A 12,642-nucleotide genomic window follows, 5' to 3' on the forward strand; every position below is an offset into this window, starting at 1 on the left:
AATATTAATATCAAGCTAGAAATGTGATGAGGACTAATGAGAACCACGTCAGGAGAACTAACTGAGCTCAGTGCGGAATCTACATATACAAAGGAAAACCACCTTAAGGAATTGAATATCAATAACATTAATATTTACTAAGGCGAAGAGTGGGGGGGGGGAACAAGACATAAATAAAACTATAAGAAAATGCTAAATTTTGAAAAGGAAGAGAGATAAGAACTAATTTGGAATAGAATATGCAATATCGAAGGTAGAACAAGAAAACAATGAAGTGTGGAGGGGGTGAAAAATTGATTATATTTATATTATTTATCTATCCTTTATTTAAACAACTCCCCGTTATAATATCTCCTCACTTGCGCATCTGACTATTGCTTCACAAAAAATTCTAAGTTCAAGGGGAAAATCTCCTTAATGTGTTTAGTTCCCTTTGTACTCAGAACAACAAAAAAACACACAAAGGTTGTATATAAAAAAATCAGTTTATTAGACATATTTACATGAGCATAATTAAAACCAAATAATAATTGAATTCATACATACGACAACATGATTTGGTCTCACCTACATGTGTATATAAGCATCATACACATACATCAGTAAAAATCATTAACAAGCTAACATTAATCCCTTCCTTTTCTAGAAATACTTAATACTGCATCAATTAAATACCATTAGTGAAACAATATCAATTCCATTCTATCCCTTTCTTCATGTTTAATACTGCATCAGTTAAACAAGAAATATCAATTCCATTACATTCCTTTCTACATATACTTAGTGCTGCATCAATTAAATACCATTAGTAAAAATCTCAATTCCATTCTATCCCCTCCTACATTCGTTTAATACTGCAACAGTTAAATTCCATTAACAAGAAACATCAATTCCATGCTATTCCTTTCTACATATACTTAATACTGCCTCAATTAAATACTATCAACAAGAATTATCAATTCCATCCATTCCTTTCTACATATACTTAATACTGCTTCATTTAATTACCAATAATAAGAACCATCAATTCCATTCTATTCCTTTCTACATATATTTAGCACTTCACCAATTAAATATTATTAACAAGAAATATCAATTCCATTCCATTCCTCCCTACATATACTTAATACTGCATCAATTAAATACTATTCACAAGAATTATCAATTCCATTTCCTTCCTCCCTACATATACTTAATACCGCATCAATTAAACAAGAAATATCAGTTCCATCCATTCCTTTCTACATATACTTTCTACTGCTTCATTTAAATACCAATAATAAGAAATATCAATTCCATCCATTCCTTTCTACATTATCATATATCCAACATTCTAAATATCTTATATCTAATAAATTTCCCCCTTTTTAATGTTCTTCCTTCCTGATTCTTCCCTAAACTATCTTTACCATTAGGTATTTCTAAGGTCCTGCTGACCAATTTACTAGGTTTCTACAGTTCTTGGTGTGTGTGAAGGTACTGTGTACTACAAACTAGCGACTTACTTGTAGAACTCGGCGGAGCGTCATCTTTCACCCTTCCTATCAGGTACAGCTTATTTCACTATCTGGGGCGGCGTCTTACTATTCTTAAAGAATTAGGCACTGGTAGTAGGGGAAACTAAAGGGGAAATCCACTAAAGGGGAAATCACCAAGAAGTTACTCCCTAGCGTAAACAGAGTCTTTCCAAAACTCCCGAGTTGGTTCCAACCAGGGCTCCACGTCACCTTTCTGCTCACACGGCACGGGCCATTTAATGCAAAACTATCTAGCTTCCGAATCACTGAGGATCCCCGTTGCCTCTGTGGCCACGAGGAAACATCTCATGTATGACTGCGACCAGTATGAGGACCTGCGATGCAGGCTCACCACTGCTATCACCTACTTCCCGCAGAACATGGAACAGCATCTTCTCGACTCGGAACAAGAATACAAAGCCCTTACCATTTTTGCACAGAAACTCTTTGCTAGAAGGCGAGCACTTATAGCAAACCACCATGCACAGCACCCAGATGCTGATGATGAATCCCAAAACCAGGACTAGAGAAAACCGGAATACACAAGAAAACTGTACCCACAACTACGAACATGACCATCATTTAGCCTTGTTCACGAGGGAACTGACAACCAGGAAGACCTACGTCTGAACCAGAGACAACCTGACACAGGACTTGATTCATGTATGACCCTGCAACTGAGATCTGACTCCTACATTGAAAAAAAAAAAAAGGAGATCCAGTTCAGATCGCTTGGACACCCACGTGCTCACAACTGTCAATGCCTGATGGCGATCTGTACCGGGCTCCCTTGCCTGGTACCTTTACTCCCTTTCCCCTGGTGGGGAGGAGGAGGCAGTCTTGTCTCCTCTCCACCCCTGCCAACCCTGATTCTTCTCCTGGTGGGGCTTGGGTCTGCCTCACTGAAAATCCTGGCGTCGCCTTCTCTATCGTCCCCATACTTCTGTCTTTTCCCCCCAGCCTTCAGTCTCCCCCCTACTCTGCCTAATACGCCAGCGTATAACCCCACACAAACTGCAAAAACTTAACTTCGCCCAAATTAAACCGCATACACCTCAATTGGCTTTTCTAATTCCAGAGCTCACCCCTACCGAGTATTTTTTTTTCTTTTTAGGCCCTAGTCACTGAAATCTCAGGAAACTAGGTGGCAGGGCCTGCCAGAGTAAAACTTCATTCTGTGTACCTGGTCTGCCTCCACGAGGCCAAGTGTGGACAACGTTGGCCCTCAGTAGGGGTCCAGCGGCTAAACGGCCAGATGAACAACGATACACAACACCACACATATACAAAATCCACACACTTTTAAATCTCTGGCCTTCCCAGTGAACTGGTACACCTACAATGAAAGCAACGCGGAGATGGGGGAAACCCCTGGTACCGTTAGACATCAATACACTTTACACTTTACACACACTGGTAGTAGTGCTGCCAGGTAGGTTTCGGCTCCATTTTATTCAGCCCGCTTGATGCACTTCTCCTGTTTCGGAATGGCTACTATCATGTCGGTCGGAGTTCCGATTCCAGCACTTTGCTTTCCAAGATTTCAGGAATCTTGGCCTTTTTTTTCGGCAGATTTGATTTCACCTTTTTCTTTGTGAGAGACTCGTTTGTCTTTCACATATTTCTTCCCAACTCCAAGACGATCCAAAGAGCCAACATTGACTATGTTCCAAATAACTCAAAAAAAAAAAGAACTCTGACTTTCTCGACTACTAACCCATTCCCTCGCACCGACCAAAATCTAAACTATCTCCTTCCTAAACCATTTTCATTCACACCGCCAAAATCTCAACTTAGCGTGTCTTGCAACTCGTTCACTGCCTTTTTTTTCCCCTCTTACTGCCGATTTCGCCACGCCCATTTCCCAGTGACTTTCTACCAATCTTACATTTACTTTCGGATTCTATCTCATTCCATTTGTTGGAAAACCCCTTATTCCGCTGGTCCAGTAGCACGTGATCAATACACCCCTATTTCAACCTGCTGGATCTGCGGCCATCCGGTGTGCCAAAAAAAACAACATTATCCCTCTCGTATAACGCCTTGTCTCCATAGCGTTCTAAAACCACAAAAGTGACATTAGTGACCACAGCATCTATATTTGGAAACTTGTGTGTGCGTTTAAGAACCGACTTCCGGTCTAGCGACTGAAGTAAATTGCCCCTACTATATTGACCTTGCATAAACATTAACTTGTTTGTTTCGCAAAACCACTTGCTGCTTTTGCCGTAGTATTTACCGTCTATTCCCTGCTTACAATGGAAGTTATGCTAATGGCTCTGTTTTTCATTACTACTACCCACTAATTTTATAATTCTTACTGGATAATTCTTGTTATTGAAACTGCGGACATTACCATATTATCCTACTAACGGCAAGAATCCAAAGGAAAATTAACTTCCAAAGTCTTTATAAAAAAATTTATTTTTGTAAGATTCGAAAATCTTACAGAACACCTCTCTTAAAACAAAGTGAAGAAATGGATTTGAACAACGTGCCACTTAAGTCCTTGAGGGCGTCGCAGCCATTCTCTCGGATATGCCAAGCTGTGCTTGCTACCTGGGAATCTAAAACGCTGATGGAACTGATATTCGGGTGAAACTCAAGTCAAATGGACCTAATTTCGGCGAAGTCCTGTCGGTCTGTGACAGCGAAATCCTCTGCTTTGCGCCTTCGCGATAATAACACTGTTAGTAACCATGGGCATAAACCCCCATGTGCAAGACCTAAAATATAGCACCTGGCACACTTTGGGTGACCACCGAGGTGCGGACCAACGTAAGCAGGAGTCGAGGTGTGCCGCCCACACCACACAGAGGAATGCGACCAATCTGTGTTACCGGATAGGCAGTAACACAGATGCCTACTGACTACAGACATCCAGCACATCGGGAGAACGTACGATTTGTCTGATGAGGAACTGGGAAACTACGACGGATCTACTATTCTATTAGTTAAAGAAGAAGAATCTTCCAAACAACTTGAAGACTGGGGTAAATTTCCTTCTAAAGTGAAAAAATGTTCTTCAAAACTGTACAGACAAACGGTGCTGAAACGAATATTCCAGATTCTGGTAAGGAAAAGCTTGATCCGACAACGTTATCTGACAAAGCTATTAGGTGGGGGTATAACTTTTGAAGTACTTCCAGGATCCTCTGCAGATTTCAATGATGCTGCTGACAATGAGCTCAGAAATACAGAGAAAGACGAAACATTCTTGTTGAGATTGAACAACCTGCTTCACAATTCATGAAGCCAGAAGTACTTACGTTGGATAGAAATCTGTCTTACATTATTGAGTATGTAAAGCGATTCTTGTTTCTTGTACGTTTTATAAATCTATTTAAGAAATAATTGAATGGTGTGTTTTATATTTCCTTAATATTCAGATTCCGTTGCTTTCTTTGTATTTTCGTAAAACCTTCTGCATTAGTCCACTCCGCAGCTGTAATGACGTCCCCTTAGTATAGTGATGAAACAATTGAACCATTAGGATCGCACCACAAGGATGGATGGGGTCGGGTGGAGTGTCCTGGATCCTAACTCCTGGTATTCTATGGTTTGTAGAGAGCAGGGTGAGGAGAGAGTGGTGGTGAACCAAAGGGGTAGTTATGCTACTGATCCAATGGCTGCAGAATTTCACTGGATGGAACCGTTATAATTATTGCTCAATGAAATAAGACCATCTTCGTATTACTTCTGCGTTCATTTTCATTGGGAAGTAAAATCAGGCGGTTTGCTATCTGCGACTCCTATCCCGAAAGCATCTTGCTTAGTTAAGATTTTTAAAATTAGTTTGTTACCTGTCATAACAAATCAGCCTAGGTCTATCAAGCCAAAAAAACTCTGGTCTAGCACTTCTACCAGAGGGTGCGGGAGTTTTGTGCGGTCAGCACAGACAGTATAGTAGACTCGGGCCCAGCTCCACGTTCATAAGGACGGGCATCAGGTGACAGTTATCCTAGGTGATAACTGCTGTCTGGTGGATGGATGTCCTGTATAACATAAACTCACACTTACACAAACCTAACACTTTTTTTTTTCAGGATTGTTTAAGTATAATAAAGTTAGAGATATTAGGTGGATTTGGACAAATGTCTAGGGGCCACCAAAGACAATAATAATAAATAAATAAAAATAATAAACCAAAACAAATTCAGTACAGAATCCAGAACGTTTTGAAGTGACAACATTATTAGATGGACGGCATTGAAAAGTCAGACAATGTCACGAATCTTTAAAACAAAGAAATTAGTGAAAGCCTATTTATGTACCTATCCATATTTATACATATACAGGGTGTTTCAGTTAAACGTTTCAGAACTTCTAGGAGGGGTAGGGTACATCCTGACAACTCGAAATCATATAGCAATGTGGGGTCGGAAATGCTTTCCTGAAGCGGTGTTGTACACAGAAGCACCATAAAGAAAAGAGACCGTAAGTGAGAAATCGTTTTAATAATACATGAAAAGAAGCAAAAGGTACATGGATTAAAGTAAGTGTTCGAAGTTTCTTCCACGGGCTACAATGCACGCCTCACATCTCCGACGCATGGACATCCGAACATTCTGGAATACTCCAGGCGAATTTCTTCGGCAGCTACTGTGATTCTTGCAACCAGCTCCTCAGCATTGTCAACAGGGGTGTCATAAACTAGCGATTTCATATGACCCCAGAAATAAAAATCAAGACATGATAGGTCGGGTGACCGAGCAGGCCAACGCACGGGACCACCACGTCCGATCCACTGTTGACCAAATGTGACATCCAGGTAGTTACGAACATCTCCGCTATCATGGGCAGGGGCTCCATCGTGTTGGAACCACATTGTCTGTTGCGTCGATGCAGAAATCTGTTCATCTCTCAAAAGTTGTGGCAATACTTGCTGCAGAAAGATCAAGTAGATAGGTCCGGTTAGACGACACGGTAACAGGTAAGGTCCGATGAGGTGATCTCCCATAATACCGGCCCATACATTGACCGAAAATCGAATCTGTGCTGCACGACGTCGTATTGCATGCGGGTTCTCGACCGCCCAGATATGGTCGTTATGCGTGTTGAAAATTCCTTCCCTTGTGAAGGATGCCTCATCGGAAAACAACACTTCAGCAGGAAAAAGGGGATTTGTAGCACATTTTCCAAGGTACCACTGTGCGAAAGCAATACGAGGTGCATAATCCTCCGGTTGCTGTGTCTGGACACGCCGCCTGGAGTATTCCAGAATGTTCGGATGTCCATGCGTCGGAGATGTGAGGCGTGCATTGTAACCCGTGGAAGAAACTTCGAACACTTACTTTAATCCATGTACCTTTTGCTTCTTTTCATGTATTATTAAAACGATTTCTCACTTACGGTCTCTTTTCTTTATGGTGCTTCTGTGTACAACACCGCTTCAGGAAAGCATTTCCGACCCCACATTGCTATATGATTTCGAGTTGTCAGGATGTACCCTACCCCTCTTAGAAGTTCTGAAACGTTTAACTGAAACACCCTGTATAAGTAAGTAAAAAATTGTAGAGATAACAGAAGTCAGTACAAACCAATAAAAAAAGAGATGAAAGAAGAAGGGAGAAAACATGGGATAAAAATAATACATATATATATATATATAGATGTTATTCAGTATTAAATACAGTATATACATGATCTTATTGTCGTTTATCTCACAATCCTGATGTCGTTCTCAAGTGTCAGCCATCAAAATTGCACTCTGGGCTGTTAATGTAATATGAGGACAGGAGTATCTGTTGCTGTCCTAAAATATTCCCTCATTTCGCCTCCTCTTGGCTAACCCGCTACACTACTGCGTTCCTACCATTCTATATTTTTATTCCTCGTGAGCCATTAGTTTACCGAACGCAACAGCGAGATGCTCCTTTTCTGCTGTAGCCCACTTTTCTCGCATAAACAAAGTTTGGCGACTATTTTGTTTTAACAAACCGCTACTTTATTACTTTTTATGGGATGTACTACTTCTTATGTTTAATACCCACCCCAAAATTACATTCCTAATTTTATTTTAATTCAATTTAATTTCAGATAAATTTAATTTAATTTTATTTTATTCTCTCTAACTTGTTGTTTCAAATTTCTGACACGTGGGGTAGCTAGCATATTTAAATTTAATTTTAATTTTGACTACTTCCTTTACTTAGCTTTTTCCGATTTCTATCACACGGGTTCGCCAGCACCATAAATACTTTATATCAGATTTATTAATATCTTTGGAAGAAGAAAACCACCGATCTTTCCAGAGTTGAACCAGGTGGTTCCAGCAACGAGGATTTTTTTTTTCCGTTTTAGGGTCGCAGTGGATATTAACATTTAAGGCTAAAAAGTCTAATGAGATGCCATAGCTAAGGTAATTGCAAAAATCTCGATAATCGATTTGGAGGTCCAGAGTTACGCAACCGTTTAAAACCTGGAGCGCAGCTGTTGAGACAGTGCGACAGGTACGACTCATCATTAAGGGCATACGTCTTTGGATAGGGGAGAGTTTCTCTTGAATGTCAACCTTCTTAGTATACCAAAACCAGGCGCCAACGCCATAGGTACAAATCGGAACAAACACCAATTTGTACAAAAGACGAAGGGTGCGATGATTAATACCCCAGAATTGATGCGAAACACGGACAACCATATTTGACTATTTTATCTTAAAGGTGCAAGACATGTTTCTAGAGGTTTAACTTACGCTCTATATGGTCTGATCTATTGTTCTCCTCGTGCTATTGAGTGCCTTTCTCGTCGCTACTCCCCCTTACCTCAGATTTCTTAGCCTCGGAAGACATGGCTCGCTATAACTGAACATTTTGGCCCAGGAGAAAGCTAGAAACGTTTATTTTTTGATCTAAATCTAACTTCCCACAAGACTCTCTGATCTGTCTCAGGTTTTAAAACAAGTTCTCTTAATCTGTTGAATTTTTCAGCGTCCACCACTGGACATTTTATGAACTGTAAAGTGTGTAAAGTGTGTTTAAGGTCAAACAGAAGCAGGGGTTTCCCCCATCTCCATGCGGTTTACACTGTGGGTGTATCAGTTGACTGGAAAATCGAAGATTTAAAAGTGTGTGGAGTCTGTGTATGTGTGATGCCATGTACCGTTGTTCTTCTCCTTTAGCCGCCAGACCCCTGCTGAGGCCCGACGTCGCCCACTTTCGCCAAGTGGAGGCAGACCAGGTACCCAGTAGTTTATAGTTCACTCTGGCAGGTCCTGCCACCTAATTTCCTGAGATTTCAGTGGCTAGGGAAAAAAATGATAATGATCGCGTTGTGGGAAGCACTAGGAGAAGGCCGAAAATGGTGGGCGAAATTAATTTAGATTGATGACTTTTGATTGTGTGTGGCGTACACATTGCTTGCAGATACAATGGGGGGAGAAGTTGAATTTTATGAACTATTAACTTTCAAAGTTTCCCAAATATTTCTTGACTTTTATCAAACAGGCTGAAATATGGATACTAACTAACGTTAGTACTAGAGAAAGCGCGTTTCCAGATATAACTGATTTTCCTTCTTTGCACTTCACTGACAAGAATCAGACTGCTAGATCGGGTAAAAATATAACTATGATGACCAGAGTGATAAACCTGGTGGTGATACAGTACCTAGAGTAATATTGACTACAAACATTTCATTAACACAACCCAAAGCTACACTGGCGGACAAAAAAACTGCATCACCTCAAAAAAAGTAAAATTTGTAGTGAAACGTATGAGATATTGTTTGATTACAGTCAGGCTTGATGTAACCGAGTGGTCATGAGCGAGAGTGCCTTTCACGCGTTCCTTGAGTAACCCGGGTTCAAGCCCGTGACTGATAAATATTTGTATTGACGATTTATTGTAAACTCTTCTGACTTGGTTGTCGTCCCTGAGTATAAACAGCAAATTTAATTTAGTTTGTCGCAAAGCAAAGGTATTGTGTCACATAACACTTCTATTGCATCAGACAGTAATTGCAAGGTATTACATCAGCCGTTTCTATAAACACGGCATTATTATCCTGTTTTGCGGTGGTGTAAGCATGGCTCCATATGCTCAATTGACATTAAGAAAAAAAGTGTAGCTGTTGCTCTGTCCCAGAAAGGGCTTTTTACACGTTTTATCTGATAAAATAGGCTGTCAACAGTATCCCAGGTGCTAAAATTTAAGCATGATGTGAAGAGAAGACCTAGATCAGGCCGTAAGAGAGTGACTACGCCTTCCCAATATCGATATTTGAAACTTCGTAATCGTCATGCATTTTCCATGCGTAATCGCATTTTCCAAAGACAGCTTTCGGAATGTGGTCTACATGCCTATCGACCCAAGAAGAAGAAACTTTTATCGACCCAACAAATGAGGAAGAAGCCACTTGCTTGGACTAAAACGTTTCATGGACAAAATAGCAATGGGATCTTTTCTGACGAATCGAAATTCAACCTGCAATGCTCGAATGTGAAGCGATATGTCAGAAGACGAAAATCGGAGGCATACCATCCTGACTGCATAACACCCACTGTAAAGTTCCCAGATGGTCTGGGGTTGCATAACAAGCAAAGGGGTGGGGCGAATTAAGTTTATTAACGGAACGGTGAATGCAGAAACCTACACTGCTATCTTGGAGGAGTGCCTGAAACCCGTTATTAGGGATCACCATAGAGACGTCCAAAACTGCATTTTTCAACAGGACTCAGCACCTTGCCACACAGCAAAATTGGTACGTGTTATGCTATTTAGATTTAATGATGAGTTTGTCTTCTTGTCTCACAAGCCTTAAAACATACTTAGATCAATGTTTTTCCTCGTTTTTCTCCCTCAAGTTGCCGTCATACCGCAGAAATGCTGGCATTACAGTGTTGGACTGGCCCGGATTTGAATAGTCCACATTTTAACCCTATTGAAAATTTCTGGTACATAATGTCTAAAATTGCTCAGAAGAAGCCAACAAGTAAGATTCAAGACAAGGCATTGATACCCCATATATTATGATTTTGAAGAAAATATATGAGATGCTACCTCCTTTATTAGACTAGAAAAAGGCAGTAGCAAATTTAAAATCGAGAAAGGAGTTCGAAAAGGGGACACAATATCTCCGAAGCTGTTTACTGCTGCCCTTGAGGAAGCTTTCAGAAGATTAGACTGGTCGCAGAAAGGAGTCAATGTGAACGGAGAGTACCTAAACCATTTACGATTTGCAGATGACATTGTGGTCATAAGCCACGATCCCAAAGAATTAGAGGAAAATCTTAATCACTTATGCACAGTTAGTAAGGATTTTGGACTAAAGATGAATATGGCTAAAACAAAAGTAATGATGAACAAGTATGCCATAGAAAGGGATATAATGATTGAAGGAGCAATAATTGAAAAGGTGGAGTCATATACTTATCTGGGACAAGTCATTAGCTGTAATAATGATAAATGGCTGGAAGTCAAGAGAAGAATAAATTTTGGATGGATAGCATTCAGGAAAATAGTCACATACGGAGGAACAATATCCCAACTTGTCTGAAACGTAAAATAATGAACCAATGTATACTCCCCACCATGACTTATGGAAGTGAAACTTGGGCACTCACCAAAAGAATGGAAGAGAAGCTGAAAACTACACAGCGAAGAATGGAACGAATTATATTGGGAATCAGACTGTTAGATAAGAAGAGAAACACATGGATTAGGCAGCAAACTCAAGTAAAGGACATTCTTATCAAAACTAAAGAACTAAAATGGTCTCGGGCAGGACACATAGCTGGAAGACATGATGACAGATAGACTAAGAAAATAACAGAATGGCACCCAAGAGGAGAAAACCTGGAAGACAACAACGGAGATGGACAGATGAAATTTATGAGTTTGTGGGTAGTAAATGGATGGCCATTGCACAAAACAGAAGCAACTGGAAAGTTGCTGGAGAGGCCTTCATCCTGCAGTGAATTGATAATGGCTGATGATGATGATGATATCCAGAAGTTGATTAACTTTATGCTAGATCGCTTCAAGGCTGCAATTGGTCGTAATTGGCTGTCATTGGTCGTAATTGGTCGCAATTACAAGGCTGTAATTGCAGCTCGAGGAGGAACAACAAAATATTCAAGACTTATTTTGCTGATTTTACTGATTTACAGTACATAACTATTAGGTTAACTTGTCATTTCAGTTCATACACGCAATTACAATAAAATGTATGTTTGGTTGTGATGATTGCCATTTGCATGATTTCTCATATTTCTATTAATTATGCATTTTACCCTTTGGGAAGATATTTATGGCAATTAGGTATAACAGGTGGAGTGTTTTTATTGGATTTCATTCAGAGAGATGTATATCCCATCTAACAAATGCATTTCGAACATTTCTGCAACCCACAATGCAGCGCAGAACACATTATTTGCAAAATTCACAAGTGATGCAGTTTTTTTTTTTTGTTCCCCACTATATATCTTAACTCTCAGCTTTGGACCAAGAAATTGCTGCTGGTGTCCCAGCTTTTTCTAAGTTGCTAGTGTATTTAAATAGAACACTATGAATATAATACTGTCTGATAAAGATAATAGTCAAGATGTTTCTTGTTTCTTTCTCAGTGTTTTGTAGAGGAATATGATGACCATAGGTACAAATGGCATCTCATTTCAGGTAGCTACAACTGAATTCATCAATGACAGCTGATTACACCACGGGTACAACTGACATCTGGTTTCAGCTAGCTACAACTGAATGCACAATATAACAGTCCTCGCAGATGGTTTTATTGCGTCATATCAGCTTCAGCGGAGGTTGAGGCTCACATGAAAATTTCTCAACCATCAGAAGTATGATTCTTTTTATGGTGCCCATACAAAATGCAATATCGCTCTAAGTTGCTTCTAGTGAGCAAAAACTGACACAGATTCTGATCCGTGCATACTGCATCCAGGATAAAAATAATAATAATTAAACAATATTAATTATCGCCCTAATATTAAATCAAAATTAAATTATCATCTCAATATCTAAAATTAATTAATATTAAATAATAATTTTACATCTTCACGCACCGATTTTTATATCCATTTCACTAGAAATTAAAAACGAATAGAAAGAGTGGATAATGCAATATTAGTAGACAATTTTATGTTAATTATCCACTCTTTCTGTTAATTTTT

At 39.7% G+C, this 12,642-nt stretch overlaps 1 protein-coding gene across 1 annotated transcript in view; it reads right to left on the minus strand.

Annotated features, from left to right (window-relative positions):
• Positions 1-8,308, minus strand: part of LOC150083823 (clotting factor B-like) — a 40,485-nt gene extending 32,177 nt beyond the window's left edge. Inside the window, exon 1 of the mRNA XM_090375387.1 lies at positions 8,282-8,308. Coding sequence (XP_090231513.1) covers positions 8,282-8,308 — 27 coding nt within the window. The remainder of the gene's footprint in view (positions 1-8,281) is intronic.
• Positions 8,309-12,642: the final 4,334 nt, after the last annotated feature.

This window comes from Mastigoproctus giganteus, chromosome 6 (assembly GCF_048544385.1).
Source record: "Mastigoproctus giganteus isolate SK-2022 chromosome 6, ASM4854438v1, whole genome shotgun sequence".
NCBI classification, from domain to species: Eukaryota; Metazoa; Arthropoda; class Arachnida; order Uropygi; family Thelyphonidae; genus Mastigoproctus; species Mastigoproctus giganteus.